Source organism: Neodiprion lecontei, chromosome 1 (assembly GCF_021901455.1).
Source record: "Neodiprion lecontei isolate iyNeoLeco1 chromosome 1, iyNeoLeco1.1, whole genome shotgun sequence".
Classification (NCBI taxonomy): Eukaryota; Metazoa; Arthropoda; class Insecta; order Hymenoptera; family Diprionidae; genus Neodiprion; species Neodiprion lecontei.
In genome coordinates this window covers 33,056,658-33,079,159 of record NC_060260.1, presented here as the reverse complement: position 1 = coordinate 33,079,159, position 22,502 = coordinate 33,056,658, and the positions used below count along the sequence as shown (strand labels likewise).

At 44.6% G+C, this 22,502-nt stretch overlaps 1 protein-coding gene across 2 annotated transcripts; it reads right to left on the bottom strand.

The window, feature by feature from the left end:
• Nucleotides 1-232: 232 nt before the first annotated feature.
• On the bottom strand, nt 233-20,773 carry LOC107226806 (MOXD1 homolog 1). 2 transcript variants are annotated; one of them, XM_046746470.1, is made up of 11 exons: nt 20,420-20,773; nt 18,933-20,324; nt 6,087-6,239; nt 4,689-4,865; nt 3,588-3,674; nt 2,877-3,066; nt 2,192-2,457; nt 1,341-1,759; nt 1,026-1,222; nt 785-915; nt 233-695 (listed from the first exon to the last, which is right to left on the bottom strand). In XM_046746470.1, the coding sequence occupies exons 2-11, from the start codon at nt 20,136-20,138 to the stop codon at nt 528-530; spliced, it is 2,994 nt and encodes a 997-aa protein (XP_046602426.1). In that variant the 5' UTR covers nt 20,139-20,324; nt 20,420-20,773; the 3' UTR covers nt 233-527. The 2 variants fall into 2 exon arrangements, with proteins under 2 accessions (XP_046602426.1, XP_015523214.2); XM_015667728.2 differs by having other exon boundaries at nt 18,933-20,773.
• Between the last annotated feature and the right edge of the window lie 1,729 nt (nt 20,774-22,502).

Sequence of the window (22,502 nt, the reverse complement as noted above, 5' to 3'; positions counted from 1 at the left end):
CCGTACGGCTTTCATAATTCGAATGATTTTGATTCCTGTGCTTAGGCATAAAATTTTGTCATTCGTATACTGTAAATTGCATCGTATATTCTAAAGTCATTTATCCCCCGATAGGTGAAAAGAATGTCTTGAGAAACAGAGGCGCAAGTTTCAGTTACTCTGAATGCTGGGAGATTGAGATGAAACAATAGGCTCTTTGAATAATATTTACCATTTTTATTTCATACAAAACGTGTGGTACAAAATAATAATACAAATTAAAATTAGGTATGCTGCTTATATAAATATATGTACAAGATACTCTTTATAACGCAAAATTTTGTAAATTTTGTTTCTTAAAAACTTGATTCAGCCCAACGTTAATGCATATAAATTCGTCTTTGACCTGTTTCGAACGGGGCCAAATTAAATATTCTTACAGGGAATAATACGTAATAAATTAATAATGCCAATATACAGATTTGAAAATTTACATAGGTTTTTTTCATAACTTTTCTCAAAACTTCGTTTCATTTACATTTTTTTCTTTACATTCGTAGAAGGAGACGCCAATTTGAAATGCTTATGACTAGAGCGACTAAAACTGCAGGCGCATTCAGGGCACTGCACCCAGAGTCGTCTCTTAACGGGTCGCAGTTGGTTTCGTTGGCTTCCGGCAATGCTGTGAAATTGGGAAACATTTGGATATCTGCTGGCTGCGAAAAGTAAGAACATTACGAAAAATTACAACTTGGCAATGACATTCTTTACATCGTCGATAATCTTTTATCATCTGTGCACTTACCACTGCTAGTTTGTCGTCTCTTTTTCTACAAAACGTCATGTGCCTCCCGTGATACAGACTTTGTTCGATGGACCTAGCTAGGAGTTCCTCCGTCCAAGGAAGGGCGAGCATGTGTTCCGCTAATGTACGTCCTGAAAGTGATTCGCCATTGATTGCAATTGCTTTAGGATCTTATTTTATGGGCCGAATAAATACATTCGCGCTCATATTCTCACATTGAGGTTGAAATGTATTCAGTTACCTCGAAACTCTTCCGGATTTTCGATGACCAGTCTGGCGAAGATGTTATCTTCGTCTTGTTCCTCAGTGTAACCTGCCATATCTCTCAGGACCATTTCCGCTTCCTTCATCATCTCCATATTGATTTCACCACTGGGTCTTGCGAGGGGATAAATTGGCTGTTGTTGAGTTATAGTCGGTAGGGTAACAGAGTCGGTTCTATAATCATCAAATTTCAGGATCAATAATCATTGGCGAAGCCATGTTCGAGCTGTAAAAGGTTTCGAATCAATCTTTACTGAACTATAAGAATAACTGTTGCAATGGTTTTCCTTACCCGGTGGTTAGAAATAGTTTTTCCAAATGATCGAAGGTTATTCCTCTGAAACTGTGGACTCCCAGAGTCTTGAAGAGGTCCTTGACGGGCGTCATGCTGTAACAAGCCGCCAAAGGCGTCCGCGGATAATGGACCACGAAGGCCAGGCACATTTCCTGAGTTGCCGCGTAACCACCCATGGTAGGACGGGCCCTGTCCAAAGTTCCGTAGACACACTCGGCCACCAGCTCGTCACCCGGAAGAACTTTTACTTCATTTTCCAACGTGTGCGATTGCTGGTAGTTGAAATCAAAGTGATTGTCCTGGACGATCCTGGGTAGCTCCTTACCCTGCCGAATGTGTTTCAAACCCAGACGCCTTCCGGCAAGGTGAGAGTGAAGGACAACCGAAATTATGTTGATTCCGTCCTCGGGGAACATCTGAAATATCAATAAATTCGTAGAGTTATTCTTTATACGGTGGAGGATTCCACGACAAGGAAATTGTTGTCCTCAAGGGATAATTATCTGATTTAGAACTTGGTAGATGTAGAGGTCAATTGGTTACAATAGGTTCGCACCTATAATATTCATTGTCTTTATACCCTGTGGTTTCTGAACTGTGATGTTATATCAATATCGAGCACAAGGAGTTCCGTTACACAGTTCTAATCATGATTAAACTGTTAATGCGAACCTTCAAAAGTGTGTGTCAACTATAAGTATTGAGGTATTTGACTGTTCTTGGCAACCGTAAGTTGTGACTCAATTTGTCGCGATGTTTTCGACAGCGGAGAGTAGTAGGTACGAGAGTTTAAAAGATTGGTTTGATTTTGGTAAGAGAACTAAAGAGGCCAAATGTTGATACCTCACCTTTTTGGTGCAGTGAGGCGTGCAGTACCCGGCTGTTGCGTATTCTTTTTGCCGTGGAGGCACCATATGAAGGGGACTGACTGCGACACCAGTCACAAGTATCCCCGCCTCCTGAGGCCTGAGGTTAGGAGTCAAGTGCAGCGTGATTCCGCTGCTATCCACGACTTCCTTCAGTCCCGGATTGTTGTAATGTACTTCCAGCATGTAATAGGAGCGATCGTTGTGCTCGGCGACGGGTATCCCAACATGTTCCGGAAACCACTCGCCTGAGACATTCGGCAAGCGTCGTTTAGCGCCAAAACAGTGGGTAACATAAACTTCGTTGAACGCGGGGTTAACGTCCTTGGGGTATCCAAGAATAAAAGTCGGGGCTGTCTCAAAAGGGAACTAATAATCAATATCGAAGAAGCGGAGGGTTCCATTGTCTTTGGACAAAGTCAGACTAGGGGGTCTCGATTCAAGTGAATACACAGGGGACTGGGAACAGTCAAGAATAACGAATCCTCACTTCAAGAGTTTAGATTGACTGATTTAGCAACGGCCCGCAGTTTAGTTACGGTCAAATTTAACCCTCCGGTTTTTCAATCGATCGCTTTGTTGGCTCGCCTTCCGGTGGCTCGCCTGGTTGGCCACCCGTTAGACCGGCTTCTGTAAAAGACACATGATTCGTATACGATTACCCCACCTTTGCTGCCGCGGGCCCAAGCGACAACTGGCTGTAGACAGGAGTCCCATTCTCTGGGCATGGTGGGACTGTAGCAGGCTGCACCGGCAATTCTTGCGTGTTCACCAAGGATTGGTGCTACGGATGCGCACTCGTAGAGGATTATGTGGTGTACGAGGGCCTCGTTTGCCTTTTCGACTAGCGGCGTGTACTGAAACAAGAGGTTCGGTATTCTTTCATTCCAACGCAATTCAGACCATGGTAGATTGGTTTTTTTTTCGAGCCAATTATCCACAGGCAAGGGGGGGTGATGCAAATTTTTTCAGGAACTTTACAAAAATGAATTTAAAATCGAGGTACGTAACGGTCTGACATCTTTCACGAAAGAACTTCATTTGAATTCCAGCGTCGTTCTACTTAACATGACATCCGCTCACAGTGCGATGCCCGTGAAATACGTAAGGTCTGTAACCACGAATTGGCTCCAACTTTTATTCCGTGTTGCCTCGACTGGTAGTTAAATTTAGATTGCGTTTTTTAGACAAGCCTCGTACATGTTCATGAATGAAAAATCATTCGATGTAGTTGCGTTACGTGTTTTTGTTTGAAGCGCTCGTTTATCAACGTGTACCGTAAGTAGGCATGTACATATTCGATGGACTCTTTTTATTACTTTTTATTTTTTCAAAATTCATATACCAATTTCAATTGTCCTGATTATCTGATACTCACTCCAATCATGTGATGCTTGCCGCCTAGCGGTGGGGCCTTGAAGATTTTGCACCAGTAGACTGTGTCCAGATTACTCGATACGGTAAACTGAAAGAAAATTCAGGTTATAGAAGCAGATGTGTTTGGAATATGGACAAGTATATCAGTCATTAACCTGTTGGCGGCCGGGATTTTTTTTCGTTGATACATGCCTACTTTGGTGGGACACTTCCATATAATCATCCCCCAATGTTCCCCGGATATGTTCGAATCGTGGCAACACCACTATAGTGGTGTTGCCGGCCGTCTAGAGGTTAAATAGTCAAAGGCATGAATGACTCTCGTCGCTTCCGGAAATTCACACTCTATCAATTATGGCCTCTGTTCAAAAGTCACTCTTATTTTCATTTCCACAACTCCGTGTCATTGTGAAAAAAAGTATTTACAATTCGTGAAATTTATGTAACGACAATAACGTAATAACTTCCTTGTAGCATACGAGGACGGAACCAAAAAAAGTTATCAATTAAGAAACAAGTTCTTTTCATATTTATTCAGAAAATTAGTACCTGATTTTTTTTTCCAATAAAACTTTGAAGAAACGGAGCTGTACCGATTAAAGAAATATTGCGGATGTGGAAAAAGTGATATCGGCGGGTGGTCGCAGTGTGCAAAATACTGGGGGATAAAAATGATTTCTATCAGCAATCGCGTTTTGATTGTTCGATTCGCGTCTCGGATCATTAATCGCGAGAAGATGGTTCTGCGAAAGAGAGAAGATTGGTTCCTTCCTCCATTCATGAGCGAGGATATCTCGAAACCAGAAACGGTTACTTGTAGGCTACTTGAATTTTTTGTTTAAGTTAATTTTTTTTACCGCTTCCCGCAGTCATTATTTTTCCACCGTGAGATCGATGGCAGATCGTATAAGTTATATACCCGCATACCATAGTCGTGGATGAGTTACTCTAAATTTCCTCGACATCTGTTCGATCATCCGTTTATATTTCACCTCCAAAATTAAGGATCTCATCAATCCAGCTGCTTAGAATTTATTTCATTTACGGCTCTTTCCCGCCATGTCACTTTTACTGGGCATTGAAAAATATGTGAAGTACTTACTTGGTTCAATTTGATGTCCCACTGCCTGATGCCAGGCGTTGAGATATTCGGGGGCGGGTGGGGTGCTGGGGCCTTAAGGCGCAGGGCCCGACCTCCACGCATCTCTCCATGTCCAGCGGGGATGTTCAGTTCTGGGTCAGTTTCGTGCAGGGCCCAAAGTACGTGTATCGTATCTCCCTGAAAATAAATTCATCGATCAAATGTCGTTCCGATAACGAGATATCGGGAGGGACTCGTAAATAATGCATCCGTTTATTACACCGTGGACGGAAAGTAGAAAACCGGCAACATTTTCTTTTTCTTTTTGAAATTACAATTAATTGATTTAGCTCAAAGTCGTGAAACTCCATCTTGGTATTGTGATACATTAACATTAAAATTGTCATAATAAATTTATCTCGCCCGGTATTTGCAGTAAAATGTACAACGGATGTGTCCACGAGCGATAAAAAGCTAGCAATGCGTGGCGAGAAGCCCGTTTAACGAATCACCCGGCGTTCGCTTTGAAAGAGATCGAAGAATTCGTCGGGCCCGCGGATTAGAAATGTTTTAATGGGCCAGCTCTGCTCGCCCTCTGCTCGCCCTCCTCTCTAAACACCGGTTCGCCAGGAACCGATCCACGGTTCGAGCATACAGCCTGTGTACGTATAGGTGTGTAGGTATGTATAAAGTAGGCGTGTGTTCTTCTGTAGGTACGGGAGGCCCCGCTGAGGCAAAGGGTGCCGGCATGCTAAATGCCTCCGCGGGAATTGCTTGAAATAAGGCCCAAATGCGGGGTGAGCATAAATCAGCAGCTGAAGTTGTTAACGATTTCGGACCGCCAAGTTTTTTGGCCTGCACGTATCGGTATAAATATACTATACACGTAAGTCCGTAACGTATACACATGTTTCACCTTCCCGTGTAAAGATTCTCATTTTCGGCCTGTGGCGCGGGGAAAATTTATCGTATTCCTTCAGAATCGTATATGCATATTTTAAATACCTATATCTGTATAATGTATGCCCGAACGTTATGTGTACGGCTATTTATGCATGCTACAGACAAATTACGGATCCGAAGAACTAAAATCATCTAGCCAACGTGGACCACACACTGCGTATATTCACCTTTGGTGATAAAATTAAAAAAAAAAATTTTTTAAAATCGATTGCAACGATGATCAGCTACGAGGTTGAATCACGCCTGTGTTGAACGTGTTGAACTACGTTCGTACGTCAAGTTCTGGAATTGAATTTTCTGAAAACGTTATAGTCATGTAAAAACGTACAAGCTTTGGTACTTTTTAGCTTCTTTGAGTAAACAACCTTGAGAATTCGTTGGGCCTTTTCGCGCCCAGGTGTATATTATATACTATGTATACATACAGGAAGTTTTTCTCCCCTGAAAGATACTCACGGTCAACTGATGGTCATGGGGATCACAAGTATGCCATCTTCTTGAAAATGTGACGGTAGTGTGGGTGTCGTTTTGGGACCCTTCGAGGATTTCAACGTCTTGAGAAAGATCGGTGACAGGTGCAGCATTCCGCTCCTCTATTCCGTGGGAGTCCTGAAACGTCGTGTATATTACAGGCTAGTTAAAGATCAAAGAACGAATACGAAAACTGATATCGAAAAGATTTGTTTTTACAATTATACACGGGTTTGTATTCCACGTGCACGTACGATGAAGAAGAATCGAAACTCTTTTATCGCCTCACCATCCACAATATCCTTTTTAAAAATCTCCCCTGACATAATCCCCTATCGAAGAAATCCCCCCTGCAGAATTTTACACTTTCACCCGAAGCAATCATCGAATCGTTAAATTCACGCATTTAATCGTCGTTTTTCGTCGTGCATTTTCATTCAAGTTAATTTAATTTAATTCATTTATTAGATAAGCTTAGATCTATTTTAACCGGCCACTCTTTAATCGCGATAGATATTCAAAGCGACGAGGTCCTGCAGCTATAACTCGTGAATCGTGTAATTAAAAGAGGCGACGATATCCTGCCCCTTCCTTCGTATATTGCACCGGGTGTGCGGACCGTTTGCAAGAGTGCGCACGACGCACTCTCGCACTATATATCAGACACATCGATTGCGAGTGCAGATGCGAGAGCAACAGGGTCGGTAAGACATCAAGCGCCACTTGAAAGACGGACCCGGAGGCGTTTGGGTCCGTTGGGCGCGCTTGCGGGGCCCGTTGAGCCTACAAGCCGGTAGGCAGCGGGAGCGAACGTTCGCTCAACCCTCGAAGGGAAGTAGTCTTCCTGCACGTAATGAATCCAAATAATTACTACCTGCGTTGGGATCTACAACCGCCAGTCTATCATCGGGGCCACTTACTCATTCAAATTGAGGTGCTTCTGCTCCTCCGTCTCTCTCCTTTCCTCGCGGCGCGTCATTTCTCTCTTTCTCGTCTCTTCCTCGCCTCTTCCTTAGCTCTTTCTCTTAGCCGAGGCGAGACACACGCTGCTGGTCGTCGTATCATTGACCGTCTAAGGTTTCATTCAGAAGCAACGCTGCCCGTGAGATATGATCCGACGTAAATTGAGTGCTCGTTACTTTTTAATTACCGCTACGATTCGAGGGGCGAGATTGTCGCCTTTAATAATTGACGAGCTCTCGGTGCATGGTGCGTTGTAGCGAGATGTAAATTCAATTTAACACCGTGTGAGAAACTCGGGACAGACGTAATGTTCGCGCTCTTGATCTTCGCTTCGACGTTAAATCCAATGTTTAATGGTATCTTATACGCGCGTCATAGTTTCGTTCTCACGGAAATCACTTTACACAAATAAGAGCGTTTCGAGCCCCGTTCAATCCGATTAAAAATACAACTTTTTGTTCCCGCGTGAAGTGTTTTTAGCAAGTTATTTCTCGGGGGTGAGAACAGAGTCGAACTCGTTACGAATAGAATTTTTTTAATTTGTCACTGCATTCTTATTATACAACTTTTTCTCCCTATGTTTTCAGTTGCATTTTCGCTTCCTTCGACGAGAAAATCTCGACGGATGAGCAACGGGAAAGAAAGACTTACGGCAGGAGCTAAAACCTCGGTCAGTGATACGAGAAACTGCGTAAGAAATCTCCGGCGAGCGTAAGTACCAGAGAAAGTTCGTATAAACGACTAATAAAAACTGCATAATTATCGTCGAGTCATTACCTTCGGGCACGCGCAGTTATTATGCAGGTCATTACAAAGCCCGGGGTTTTTCGAAGGGTTATCTTCGTCGTTTCTTCGAACTCCCTGTTTGGCTGGTTGAAAATCAACCGATATTCGCGAAACGCGGGCAAGACGTGCAGAATATTCGCGATAAGGTACGCGTGTCGATTTACCCGGCGAACATTATTCCTCCATTAGAAGTTATCGGCCGAGGATGTACTTGTAAAAAGAGTTGCATCCGCGGTGAGTGAGAGAAGATCGTTAGCCCGGAGAATAGCGGCGCAGATCTAGAACTCGGGGAATCATAAATCAAGCCCTCGATGCTCAGCATCCGCGTAACGAAGCGTTTGAATTTGTATGGATAAAAATTAAGTCCCCTCCGAACGGACGGCTCGTTAATCATTTCGGAATAATCTAAATAAATCTAACCCTCGATCAAGCCGATGATCTTTCTATCAAGCTCTCCGCCTCTCCGGACCGGACTTGACGCATCGCATTTCCAGTAATGAGATATCCAAGAGAGTCCAACCGTCCACTCCACGCACAAGGTGTAATCGTCTTCTTACGTCTGCGCATATTCGTTAGGGACATGAACTCGCGCTGGGATACCGGTATATAGATATAATGCCGCAGCGACCGGTGAAGACAGGAAACACTGGTAACCCAACCGTAACTTTACATCCGTCAAATTAATCTCCGCTTCAGCGTCTCCCGATCTCTGAGCCTATTTTATAATTCTCCACGGGAATACCGGGGCACAAACAGTTGTATAACAACACGCGCGTGTGTTCGGGTCGATGGTAATGTTTTCATACCCGTTTCTTTGACCATTTTTTAATTCATCTTCACCGAGTTACGGTTACACTTAATTGGTCAATTTTATGCGGCTGCGTGGCGAGAGTTCGGGTTCGTTATGCAATTAGGACAACCGAGGAGCCACATGAACGCGAGTGAATGATTTTTATCTCGGGGCGGAAGTTTTTCTCGTACCTCCTCGATTATTGCTTCAGTTAATATTCCTCCTCGCTCTGTTCTTCTCCTCTTCTATGCCCACGATCACACGTAAATCAAACCGTGTACAAACCTGCATGTACATACATATACGTGGGTCTATTAAGTGTAAGCGTTTTGGATTCGACGAGTACGCGCCAGTGCTTAACAGTCCAAGATCGAATAACCTCTCGAAGCCGGCGCAAGCTCAAACGAGCCGACAGGGTATTTATTTTTCAGGAATAGTATTTTTCCCACGTAGGTATACCTACGCCTATACCTCGAGCAGATCGACACGCCCGAGTCTAATCCACACACGTTTCGGGGCGAGTGGAATTAAAGAAACCTGAGTGAAAATTCCTGGGATATTCTGGGGCATTTAGGTACGGGGTACCGGGCGTCTCGCCGCTTCAGCTCCTGTGGGAATACACAAGACTGCAGTGCGGAGTCCGATCTTTACACAAGGGTTGAGAGTCCCCTAAAGCAGTACAAACTCGAGGTTCCCATGGGGTATGAGAAAGAAGAAAAATGAGGGAATTTTCCCGCCGAGGATGTATCGGTCGGTCCTCTTCGGATGTCTGCTCCCGGTAGCCAGGTGCTGTCTGAGGCCCCTCCGCCTTCCGCCGCCACTCTTCTCTCCCTCCCTCTCTCTCTCTCTCTCTCTCTTTATCCTGTGCGTCCTTAGCACCTGGTGAGAGAAGTTGGCCTACCTACGTCGGACGGCATCTGGAGTCCCGAGGGGTTACAGGGGTTGTGAGTCTTACGGACCGAGAGGCTGAGGGGGGCTAAGGGGATCCTTGCAGGGCGCAGCGTTTGCACAATGCTATACAGGTACTGGTTTTTTTCAGCTGTATGAGAAAATCGCGGGAAATCGTGACGCGGGAGTTATTAAACTGCGGCCGGAAGAACGAGCGGCAACAAAATTCCGGGGAGTTTTATAAACCCACCGATGATCGTTCAGCCGCAGGTTTCAGGTTATACCGCGGCACCCTGTTTTGTAAGTTTATGGTTATGGAAGTTATAACAACTCCCGACGCTTGCTCTGCATGGGCAGCCGTTTCGGTATTCGGTTTGAAAAATTCAACGTATTCGAGGTTTTCTCATCCGCAGGCCGCTCTCCCTCATTAGTGACCATTAAAATGAACTGCAGTCGATGGTAGCGGGTTTGATTTGACCGAATGCCGCCAGCCTTTGTACTCTAAACTTGCACTCGCTCTGTCTTTTTTTTTTCTTTTTATAGATACCTTTATTTTATCCTCTCAGTCTTAACAAATTATTCCAAGAAGTACTCGTATATGGCTATAATCCGTTTGACAAAATAAATCAAGAATATTAAACTTCCCCGTTCTATATTTCAGGATTATATTCTTTAATGTATAAAATGTTCATGCGGCAGAGTATAAAAATGAATTCTCTCAGAGTGGAGTACCAATGAAGCTATCGAGGCCTTAGTTTATGGGTGTAACTTGCAATCGTGAACAGCATTAAAACTCCGAATGGTCGTTTAGATATATGTATGCATATGCGTATGCCTAAGCCGTTAAAAGAGAAATCGAAGAAAAAAAAGCGAATGTAACTTCGAATGGTCTTCGGTAATATTTGACATCTTCGAAAAGTGATATGGCCGAATTCCTTGCTTCTTGATCTTATTATTTGTCAGAATAATATAACGAGAAGGAAAGACGAATGTAGAAATGAAAAATAAAATGAATTCCTTATTCAGTTATCGTTCGTCAAAAGAATTCGCCGGCTAGAAATTTGTCTTTCCATTCAAGTCGTTGTTATTTCATTCTTCTGTTTTTCGTGGGAAATAAAAGAGCTGGAACGCAGCCGGCTTAAAGAGACCAGTTAAATTCGCATTAGCCGTAACTTTGCGCCGCGTATTAAGGAGGCAATTTGACGCAACGTGTAAAGTTAGCACGGTAAAATAATAAACATTTTGAACAAGTCCAAAGAGAGAATAAAAATAAAATAAAAGAATCGACCAGCGCATAATACTCGAATGTTGGTCCGAATATCGGGTTCCCTATATCGAAACAATGTTAGTCTGGAGCGGCTCATGTCCCGAGCTTGCCTGCCGCTAATTGCCGCCTGGGAAACTAAACGCGAATAAATTTTGAACTCCGTTAACTCACTTCAAAGGCAGCTACCAATTATTGTCAGCTAAATCGAACGTCGGACAAATTAGCAGCGTTATCCGATCTAAGCGCGTAAGGTGCGTTAGATATAACTAGTATTTAACGATTTACTTCGTAACAGAATAATTTATTTATTTGTTATTTATTTATGTGGTTACGACGCTCAGTTTTCGACGAAGGGGCGATCAGACAAAAGACTTGAACAATTTAACGATATCATTTTATCAAATCGCGACGATAACTGGTTTATTCTTCGCGATATTATACCTACGTGAAATTGCAGCACGTACAACGAATGTCAGCCATACCGCACATGCGTTGAATTATGCGAAAGGAGATGTCGTTTCTGGTATGCTAATGAGCCTCGCTCTACTCCTCCGTCTCCCGATTACCATTTTATTAATTTCTTGCTCGTTTCTCCCTCAACGTCTCAACAGGTTGTCGATAAAACAATCACCCGTCTTTCCGTATCGCCATATTATTATATCCGCGGCGTCGATCAGCCCGCTTGGATTTCTTTGACGCGTTATTAGGCCCCGTTTGCAGACATTCGTTAGCAAAGACGACGATCAAGCAACAGGCTGCAGGTTTATTCCCGATGAAGAACTCACCGTTCATCCCCACTTACACCGGCTGGTCTCCCCTTCGATTTATTTCCCAACCGCACGACTCGCTACCAACGACTTCTCTTTACCTGCATGTATTCAGCAGCATGTATGCTCGAATTCAAGCCTTCGCTCATTTTCTTGCGGATGGGGGGGGAGAGGGAATCAGCCCCGAGGAGACGAGGACTCGCAACCTCCCTTTTTTCTTCGTCCGTTCGTCGGTCTTCCTTCGCAGCTTCGGTTAAAAATTTGCACCGGCTGCCGCGACGGGGGGGCCGAGATGTCTGGAGGCCTTGACTGTCGGCCACGGGAGCACGACGCACCAGAGCCAAGGTCTCGGTAATAACTTGCCGCGAGGAACCAGCCCTACATGCGCCAGGCTACTCCGGGGCACGGCCTGATCGAATCGATTAACCCGACCCGACGGGGCCCAAGCAAACCTAGACGAACTCGTCCCGCCGCAGGAGGACGCGTCTCGAATTTGGAAGCGGGGAATTCCCGTTGACGATTTCATTAACGGAACTCCCGTGTGTGGATTGGCCCAGATTTGTCGCTCGCCGTTTCGTGCAACCGATCGCCGCGTTACTCCTCGAGTTTTTTCCGGAGAGTTTTCGAGTGTCCAAACTGTTTTCACTTCATCGAGAGACACAGGCAGATTCAATCGAAATTATTTTTTGAATTTTCTTGATCTAGGAATGACGGTCACCCTGTTCTGGACAGCTTTCGAGTCTCCAAACCATTTTTAATTAACTCAGAGACACAATTGCATTGCTGCCACCAACGGACTAAATTTTACCTCAACTTTTAGCTCATCGGTTTTCAAACGACCGCGAGACGAATCGATTTGTGGTCGTGGAGAGTTTTTATTAGAACGAATAGATTTAGGAGCACGGAAACGATCTCTTTGTGATCTGAAATATTAGGAGATTGCAATCAATCGATCGATTTTACCAGTAAGCTTCTTCAGTTCTTCGCATTTTTCATTTAATGCGGGTCTTGTAATCTGCTTGAAAACGAATAAGACGCCGCGAACATTGGCCGGATAAAAGAAATTCAGGAATAGGAATAATGCCCGCAGTGCGGTAGCACTGAGTTTCACATTTTATCGTTCCGTGAGTTTCGATTCGCGACAAGTCAAAGGTGAAAAAAATAACGTTATTTCGCTGGGACTCGATCAATGTTGGCATGAGAAATTCGGACCATAATTTACCAGCTCCAGTCGACTGAGTTTCGATAACGCAGCTACCAGAGGTGCTAAAAATATCGTTTCTACAGTTTGTTATACAACGATCAGAAGAATTGTAAATGGGAAGAAAAATTGTGCAATTCACACTTCAAGTCGTCCGGATATCTGTAGGCCCAATTTACTGAATCAGGGAACAAACATCCTTTTACCTTTTTAACACTCACCGTTGTTCTTTCATTCCGCAGAGTCAATGAGCATGAAAAATGTCCAACAGATTATAGAGGCATGAAAGAAACGGAATTTGCGATCTTGAGATAATGTTCGATCAAGCTTGTCATACGTTGTGCAAAGAGAGACGTGGGATTGTCACTTTGGAACGCGCCACCTGGTTTAAAAAATCAAACTATTGCAAATGCAACTCAGGCTAACAGCTAACCGTTGATCGTGTTCTTTCGCATATGGATCGTAGAACAGATATGTTATTCATTATGTTTAATTAATTTATGCGTTTTTTTTTTCATTTCATCAGTAACTTGAAACCCCAAAAATTAGAATCTGCCTCTATTAAAATTAAAAACTTGGGTTATGTGGTGATAAAATGACGCCGACGATCAGGCTCTGACGTCATGAGTACCTTTTCCAATATAATAGGTATGCATGTCTTTGGCACTTTGTTCTGCCTCAACGTAAGGTAATCCCTGATTGTTTTCTTCGTTCACCTGTGCTTCCCGATTACTATCAATTCGCTTAGTCGGTTGTTCATGGATTTGTGTGCGTATGCGCAGGTCGGTGAGCCTGCTTCGGGTTAGATTTTGTAATTCCGGTCGGGGTAGAACCTGACACAGCGAGAACCGAGGACCTCCTCCACCTCGTCTGGAAGAAGAACTCCGGACCGGACCGGAGAGCGGCGAGTGGTAGGTAGGTACCTACCTACGTGAATTTATCACGATCTTATCTCACGAGTCGAAGCATGTTCCTTAATTTTCGGATCTCTTTTCTTTTTCCACGAAGAAACGAGATAGGGGGGTTATTTTTCTCCTCTCCAGGACGGAGCTGGAAGAATACCCTTGTAACTATTCGTACCTCGGATCCGACTGGGTTTGTTCGATGCAGGTTTACGTTTTAAAACAGCTATTAAGTATATAATACATCGATTCATTTCTTCTTCAATTATTCTGTAAATAAGAACGTTGCATATAATCCTGCCGATATTTGCAACCGGTCGAATATGTTATTATAGACTCTCGAGTAAACTTGTGATTGTTGATTGTTGGTCCTCTGGGATGTTTACTCGGATCTTAGGGACACTGTAGTTTTAGCCGCACCTGTTACTCCCGTAACAAATGAACTTTCGGACGGTGAAATGGTGCCCGAGGGACTGCGGCTTCCTAAATCTCGCGAGTGTGTTTGCCAGATCCTTTTTTGATCTCCTCATTATTTTTCTGCGAGAGCCGAGAGAAGCAGCTCCGGTATGCGAGTTGCAGGAATATTGCGTAACAAGCTTTGGCGCGGAAGGGGAACAAGACGTCAATGGATCAAGTTCAGCGTAACAAGTCCTCTCTGGTAAATCCTCGGTTAATTATTGCCTGATTAATTCGCAGCCGTTACGGCACTGTTCGCTTGTGCGTTACGTCGCGGATAGTAGAGCTGCAGAGCTGCGGCAGGATTGCACCAAGCTCTGCTATTTATTGCTCTAGCCCAGAGTTCTCTTGGGCGGCGTTTAACGGCGACGGGCATTTATATGGAAGTACCATCTTAATTTATAGTATCCCAGCCAGGACTCGGGCTAGCTCGATGGTTTGTAGACGGGGTGCGCGGCGCGTTAATCGTCAGGTAGCGGATAGACCCGAAGATTAATGTAATCAAAGGTATATCAGCCCTCAATAACGCCCAGGGATAAAATTGGAATGGAAATAAATTTAATTAGGATTAGGAATTCGAAGAACTCGAAACAGGTTCCTCGGCCAGAATTAGTCGACCTTCTGGTCGAAACCCTCGAGTCCGTACGGCCGGCTTCGTACAACCTTTTCTTTCTTTTTCTCCGCCGCGTCCGTCCGAAAATCCCAATTAAAAATGGTCAATTCTTATCTTTGGCGCAGCACCGATAGTTATGGAACCCTGCAGCTGTTATTACGCATCTAAGCTCGTTCGATGTTGCATTTTTCTTTTACACGCAGGTTGATCTTTAACGGATTGAAAATTTCGTCCCGTACCTCTACAATAGTTTATTTCTTAGAAATGTAACCGCGCAGATGCAGAGAAAAATACCGCAAGCCTCGAGCTTTATAATTCACTCCCGGTAATTTCCGAGCCTCTGAGTAAAGAAATTTTGCGATTATTCTGCCGGGTTGATCTCGGCGCATAAAATACCGGCGAACTCTTTTTTCGCACATTACTTGGTCCCGCTCGAATTCGAGTTTATCCGGTTTGCGGAGAAGGAAGGCGATCATTGTTCGCCTCGGCGGTGCGCGGGATCGGGGATATAATGGCGGCGCGATTTCCTCCGAGAGGCGCAAATCACAAGTAGCGAAGATTCCATAAGCCGAGAATCGAATCGCCGGATAAACTTTCACCGTTTGTCGGACGTCGCGGCGCGAGACGATCTTAATTAAGGAGGGACGCAACCGGTGCCGTTTTTCACCCTGCTCCCCGGGCTTCGGGACGACTCAATTACGTCACCGAATATGGTACTTCGTTAGGCCTTCAGGCCGTAGAATTGCGGAGTTGTGCAGCGGTGCAGCCGGATCGGCGAACGCCGCGTCAGGTGTTTCCTTCGAACGGTACACGCACGCAGCTTCGGATACGCGGCAAGACCTCCTCTGCAGGCTCGATTTCTTTGTCGTGAATCTCCGAGGCATTTTACGTTGGTACATGCACAGGTATACTCGTACACGTCGTCATGCGGGAGCATCGCTTGGGGCGAATCGGCGTACAAGGTATACGCTTCTTCCATCCCGTATTCGATTTCGAATTAACCCTAGTTTTCGCGCTTTTTGCAAGGTCGACTAATCGCTCTACCGCACTGTTCGCTATTTCTGTACTCGCTTCGAACGACTGTCTCAATCCTGCTGTTGTTGCAATTATCCATTTACGGAAAGAGGACCGAACGCGTTTAACCGCCTCCGGTCCGGTATACCAACTTACAATTAACTCGGCATGCCTGAAACTAACCGTGCCGTGCATGGTAACCCGTCATCTGTCCGATCTATAATTGTTACCTGGATCACTGACTCCAGCGGTATACGACATCGCTCTTGAATTTTTTTCTTTTTTTTTCAACACCAATTTCAACCGGCTTTCTACCAATTATCACCACACGACGTACGTGCGATGAGATATACGTATAGGATATACGTCATATGTATACATTGTATAACCTTACGGAATGAGTTTGTTCTCGATGTAGTTCAACGTGCATGAGGCGTATCTTCGTCTAATACCAATATCCATTTTTATCCATCGGTCCAAGTACGAACAAGGAATTCCACGTGCTTCAGTATCCTTAATTCGCGCGGATATTGGTTCGCGTTATACATTTACAAGGCATTGTAAAGAATTGAAGAGAATTTTTTAATACCGTATAATCCTAGGGTGGCGGACCGTGGTACTGAACCTTTTTGTCACCGGGTGTATAAGAACGTCGAACGATGTTTCATGCCGTGTCAGATTAGCGTCAGGAACGAGCCGTGCTCGAGTCTGGTGAAATGATCCAAAGATTCGCGGACTCAGGATCCACGTTTAGTCGGATATTTGAGTAAAAAGCGAGCTTACGTAATTCTCAGTAATCTCTAATGGTTCAAATTTATTGCGAAATGGAAACTGGACCGGTCCCCGGTTTTATCCGTCACTTTGGCAGCTGGTTTTTCAGGTAACTTTAGAGTTCGCAGTTCGAGTTTTGCTCGAAGAGTAACTGCGATCGTGTACGTTGATTTGGGCGGGTGAATTGCAGGCACGTTTCACACTGTATCTAGACGTCGGTTACACCGACACTCCGTTATCTGAGTTAAAGCTGATGCAGATCGCAGATCGGCTGATTAATTCTTACCTAGGAGAGAAACACTCTTCTGGCGTGCAATCGGAATGGATGAGTGGGAAGTTCGATGTGGGCAGTAATACTGGGAGCTGCAGGATTCCGCGTCATCTACTCGATAGATTTTTTCAAGTTTTCAACATCGCTGTAGCAGCAATCAGAGTTCACATTTCTCTGAGAGACGCGAGTCGGCTAGAAAGTGATAAAAATTACGACGCGTATAGTCGCAGTCCGCTGGAACTAGACGTTGCGATTTAGCGCTCTTTTTGTGGGACTGTGTTCCGACGTGATCCATGATACTGCGATTTCCGCCGAGCCGCGAGGCGTTTCCTTTCTCACGTCGAACGGGCGCGACCTGCAGCTTGCATGAATCCAAGCTCGAGCATTCTTTGCTGTTCTCCAATTAAAACTGATCTCTGATTCCTTGTCGGAGGAAGTAAAAAAATAAAGAGAGAAAAAAAGGTTTTTGTTTGTTCCGTGCATGTTTTTTCTCATTCCTTTGTCAACGAGTGACGGAAGGTGGATGGTCCGCGCACTGCGCCAAGTGAACTAAAAGAAGAATCCTCTCTCCCTGAACGGAGAAAGGAATGTTTCGTCGAATAAGAGACAGGTGACAGCCCTGCCCGGCTTCGGTGTTCGTGCACGCACCCGATAAACGGGATATCCTAACGTAGGTCTTTACGTCTGTCGAGGGGAGCTGTGACGTCACGGCATTCGATTAAACAGGTATACCTTATACCTCGGACACCGAAAGGAGCAACGTGTAACTCTCGAGATGGGATAGATTCTACCGTGGCGGATTGACGCGTGAAAACGTTAAAACGAGAGGGATTTTGGGGGATCCAGATGATTATCGCCGGGTCCCGAGGGTGGATGAACTGCACTCGGGTGCCTTTGGAGGGTTGGCGCTTTGTCCGACGGATTACCATCTTTGGTGTTTAAAATTTCATCGCTTTCCGTCTGCCCGACTGCAGCCCGCTAATGAATGGCGAAGTTGTATCCGTGACGTTAACTGATCGCACTGCGACAACAAGCGAGTCGAAGCTGCTGGAATTGCGGGAAAATCGGAGTGAAATATCGGTCACTGTCAACCCGGACTCGAAATTTTGACTCGTTAGTTTTCTGCGACCTTCCGTCCCTGTGCTCGGTCTCTTCGAACAATAATTACACGTCGATGATCGATACCTTCTTCTCCTCCGCTTTCTTCGCCGTCTCCTTTATCTTCCGGGCTATCCCCCCCCCCCTTCTCTCTTCTTCTTCTTCGTCTTCTCCTTCTGCGAAACGTTATTCGCTTAACTAGCCCGGTCAATAAACAAGACGCCCAATCACTCGCGGTCTCTTACCTCTTACGAGCCCATGAGTGCATCTGCATCCGAGAGAGAGTTCGGTCTGAAATGGCTTTATCATCATCAATGGACCCAATTAACAAACCTCGTTATTACAATCAATCGACCGATCTTACGGAGTCTCTAATGACTCGTCTTTTCTTCATTTCCACTTCGATCCCCCGCGTTCCTCCCGCCCTTTGTGACCGTACGTTTTTCTTCACGGATGTTCGCATCTCTTTTTTTTCCCCTATCTTTTAATTTCTTCCAATTCCTTTACATATCGTCCCTCTTTTGTTTCGCTCGGCTTCTCGCTCACGCCAGTTCTTCTTTTTCGTCCTCCCCCCCCCCCCCCCCGAGCCCCGAATCCCTTCTTAATCTTCGTTTAACTTCTGCGCGTTTCTTTTCGTTTGATTCTCTATTTGCCCTTTTTACACCGCTGTCACACAGGACTACCGCCGAGTGAGACAGGTCCTGTTCATCTAGCCGGCAACCTGGCTCTACAAAAAGATTCGTGTGTTCCTTAATCAACGACTCTTGGGAGAATTTATATAACTCAAGTGCAGGGACAATCGTAAGCCATCCTTTTTGCGCCGTCAGTCGCCAAGGAGTCCCTTGGCTTCTTTTCGTTTTCCCAACTACCATGTCGGAAATCTTCGTTTCGCGCAAAATGCAGTATTTGTGACGTTTTTCTTACAATATCTGTTATATACCTATACGTATTCTATATAGTAACCGCAGCCAAATATACGTGGAAAAATACCTACCACGATGGAGGAATTAAATCGATAATATGTTAACATTGCAATAAACTCACCAATAAATTGATTCTTTGACTATCGTCGTCGATCCAGGCGAGTAGAATGTCCGCGCCTTTCATGTGGCTCTTCTCGTTGAAGCCGATACCAACGTAGCCTAGAGTCCTGGCAGTGACCCTGAAGGTCACGACGTCTTCGTCGTTTGGGTCCCATTCCAAAAGGACGAGACCATCATCGTCGAGTTTCTCCCGGCGGGAGAATCTCGGCTTTTTCGCCGAGCGTTTACTTCTGGTAGCGTTAACAGTTTGGGCGAATCCGCTCGTCGTCGACTCTTTATCCTTGATCGTTTTCCGCAACTTGGTATCCTTGCCAGCCGGAGCGTTGTACTTCTTTGGAACACGTTCGCCAAGTGCTTTCGGCTTCCGCTTCAACGATGGATTCCCAGGCGCTTCAAACCCTGAACGATCATCGGGCTCGCCGAGGACCTCGATCTCCAGGTTCACGTCCTCTTCATCCTCCAGGACGACTTTGTTCGCCTCCTCGTCGCTCGTCGAAGCTCCTTGGAAGGCTTTCAACTCCGACTCCTCCTCGAGGTCCATGTCTACGGTCTCGTCGTACGCAGATGGGAGGACGTCGAGGGTTGAGACCGGGCCAAATTGGAACTCCGGTAAAAATTCCTGACTCGATTCCCAGGCCTCGAGTTGCTCCTGTTTCTTAGTCGCCTTAATCAGCTCGAAATCCTCGTTGGCACCGGTGGATTCTTCGGCCGCATTTTCGGCTGCCAAACCGTCGTCCTCTTTCAGTAGGACTTTTTTATTCTTCGCTTTGTACTTCGCGTCCCAGTCCTGATCCATCAAGGCCTCTAATCTCTCCGTTGTTTCCCTTTCCAGGATCTCGTAGTGCTTCGGGTCCATGTTCTCTTCTCGATCGTTTTGAAAATTCAGCCCATCGTCCTTCTCTATGAAAACATTCCCTCCTACTTTTTGCCCACTTTTGTCATCCGGACCCGGCTGTTCCCACCCCTCGTCTACTTCCAATCTCTGCTTCTTGAAGTTTCCAAACTTATAAAAGGCCTCTTCATCCGCCACGTGACCCGAGACCAACGCGCTTCTTTTGTTCCGGATTCTGGCCAGGTTCTTTACGTGAGTTTTTTCGTACACGATCGTTTTCATCGTCTCGTCCATGTGCTGGACGTAGAGGTCGAGCAAGTCGCACTGGACCACCCAACATAATCCCAGAAAGAGGATCACTCGTGACAGTGGCATGTCGAGTCCTCGGTATGCTGAACGTTTTCGGCCAAATTAATACGCTCTTATCAAAACATTGGCCCGCAATCAACGATTCAAATTCTCATCTTCCAACGCTCCACTCCAACTCTGACCAGTAACTCAACACCTGCCAAATGTAACTACTGTCCACTTATTGTCACCGATTGTTGTTTATTGATTATACTGTAATAAAAATGATCTCACACGATTTACGATCAAGTAAAGTTCACTTCCTAAAACTACCATCACCACGTCTTGACATGACTAACTATACAAACCTTGACTATACAGAGTTCAGTCTATTATATCGCTTAAACTCTACTGGACACTAAAAATAATATACTTTATTTGCAGTCGTTCTCACTTCACTTCTGTCGACGCACACGTGATATTAGCATTCAGCAAACTCGCGTTAAAACGTGCAAATGATAATATATATATGAATCAATAATAGGATATTCATTGAAAAAAAGGCAATAATTCTTGAATTTTTTTTCACTAGATAACAAAAGCGCCCGTGTCTATTTCCTCAGTTTTTCACTGATTCTCACTTGGTTAACATCTCCAACTCTCCTCTGCATGTTGCACGCTCGGCAGCTCTGCTGGTACTGCTTTGAACACGCGATCGCCCCTGCCGATGCTTTGCAGCTGCTTTATACCTGCTGTCTCCCTGCGGGCCCCAAAGTCTGACGCAGGGGAAAGTCCGTGAAAGGCCCCCTTCGCTTTGGGCCAATCGCAGACAGGCTTTAAAGCATCACGTTGGATCACGGTAGAGTCCTATGCTTACAAAGTGACGAAACTGACAAACCGCCACTACGCGTTTCCAGCCAGTGTTGCCAATTTCGTGAGTTGATCGCCAGGTGCACTTTTGAAAAGTTCCAAACTATCGTGCGGAGCGTCTTTACTCTACATATTGTATTCTCTGTGTTAATTTTCTTTCTATTTCAAGCTGCTTTCAAAGCTGAACTATATGGTTTTGATATTTTTAAACGTTTTCATGGATCTTGAAATTCTCAGGCCACCGATCAGATTGACAGTCATTGAATTATAGTTACGAAGGATTATGCACTTCCTGAACGTTAGTCTACGAGCTTGATTAATGGAACTCGTACCACTCGGTTCGTAACCGTTCTGGCCATTCCTTAAAAAGACAAAGGATAAAACCTTCTTCATCGATTTTCCGAGTTCACTTCCATTGTTTAGATTTGTTGTAAATTTTTGTCGGTATTCAATTCGGAATTAAATAATGGTCTGATATTTTTTACACAGCAGAGATCAGGACGTATTGACAGTAAAATAGAATACATTCTGTACTCAGTAATTCGCAGATTTCTAGTCGAATTCAAGGATAATCTTCTCAAACACCGTCGAAAATTCGTCCGGTATCGAAGCGGGAAATTTCGACTTCAACGCGGTAACATTTGCAGGTATTAGCGTCGACGTGGTGGGTCGTCCGCGTGCATAATATCCTCGTTTCTAGGCTAGACATTGTTCAGCCCACCCCATTTCAACCGATTACTCTCACCTTCGATTTCCACGTCCGATTACGTGTTGCTTCAACGTTGTATACATATACGCCCCATTCAGGATGCGATTTTAGCTGAGGTCGATTTTTCATGCCCGTGAATATTATTCAAGGCGACTGTGACGTTGAAGTTGAACAGCTGCGTCTATGACGTCATGCGATAGCAGGCACGCACGTAAAGGGTATCCATAGTTAAGAGGGGCCAAATGCTCCTGTTTCGAAATTTTCAAAATAAAATAAAACGTAATCTTATTGTTAGGTTGTAATAGCCACCTTTCCGCTCTACTGTTCGCCAATTTTCTTATGGCAGGCACGACCATGATTACGACTGTGTAAAATAATTCTTACTGAATTTTTGCTTTGTTTTGAAAATGACAAATTGTTACGACTTATTATTTTTAGCTCTGAAATAAGACATCTCATCAACTCAAAGCTCTCGTATACGAGAGCGGTGAGGCTGGGTATTAAGCAAAGTAATACTTGAAAGGCAAATCTCGATATTCTATAGCTATTCAGACAACTTTTTCTAAAGACAATAGTGTAAGAATGGCAAAAAAGTGTAATAATCGTCAATTCCAACGTGGCCCGCCACTCACAAAAATCTGAAATGATTCGCGGGGGTAATATACACCTAAAGCAATGAAATTAAAAAAAAAATTTTGCAACATCGATTAGCTTTCGAAATATAATGATTTTTTACTTTTAAGACTTTTTCAAAACCTTAGATTCGGCCCTTCGCGCCCAAATTAATTTACACAAGAGATATTTTGGCAATAAATTAAACCCATAATTTTTTTCATATAGATCCGTGAATCGAGTCTTGGGATAAAAAATCG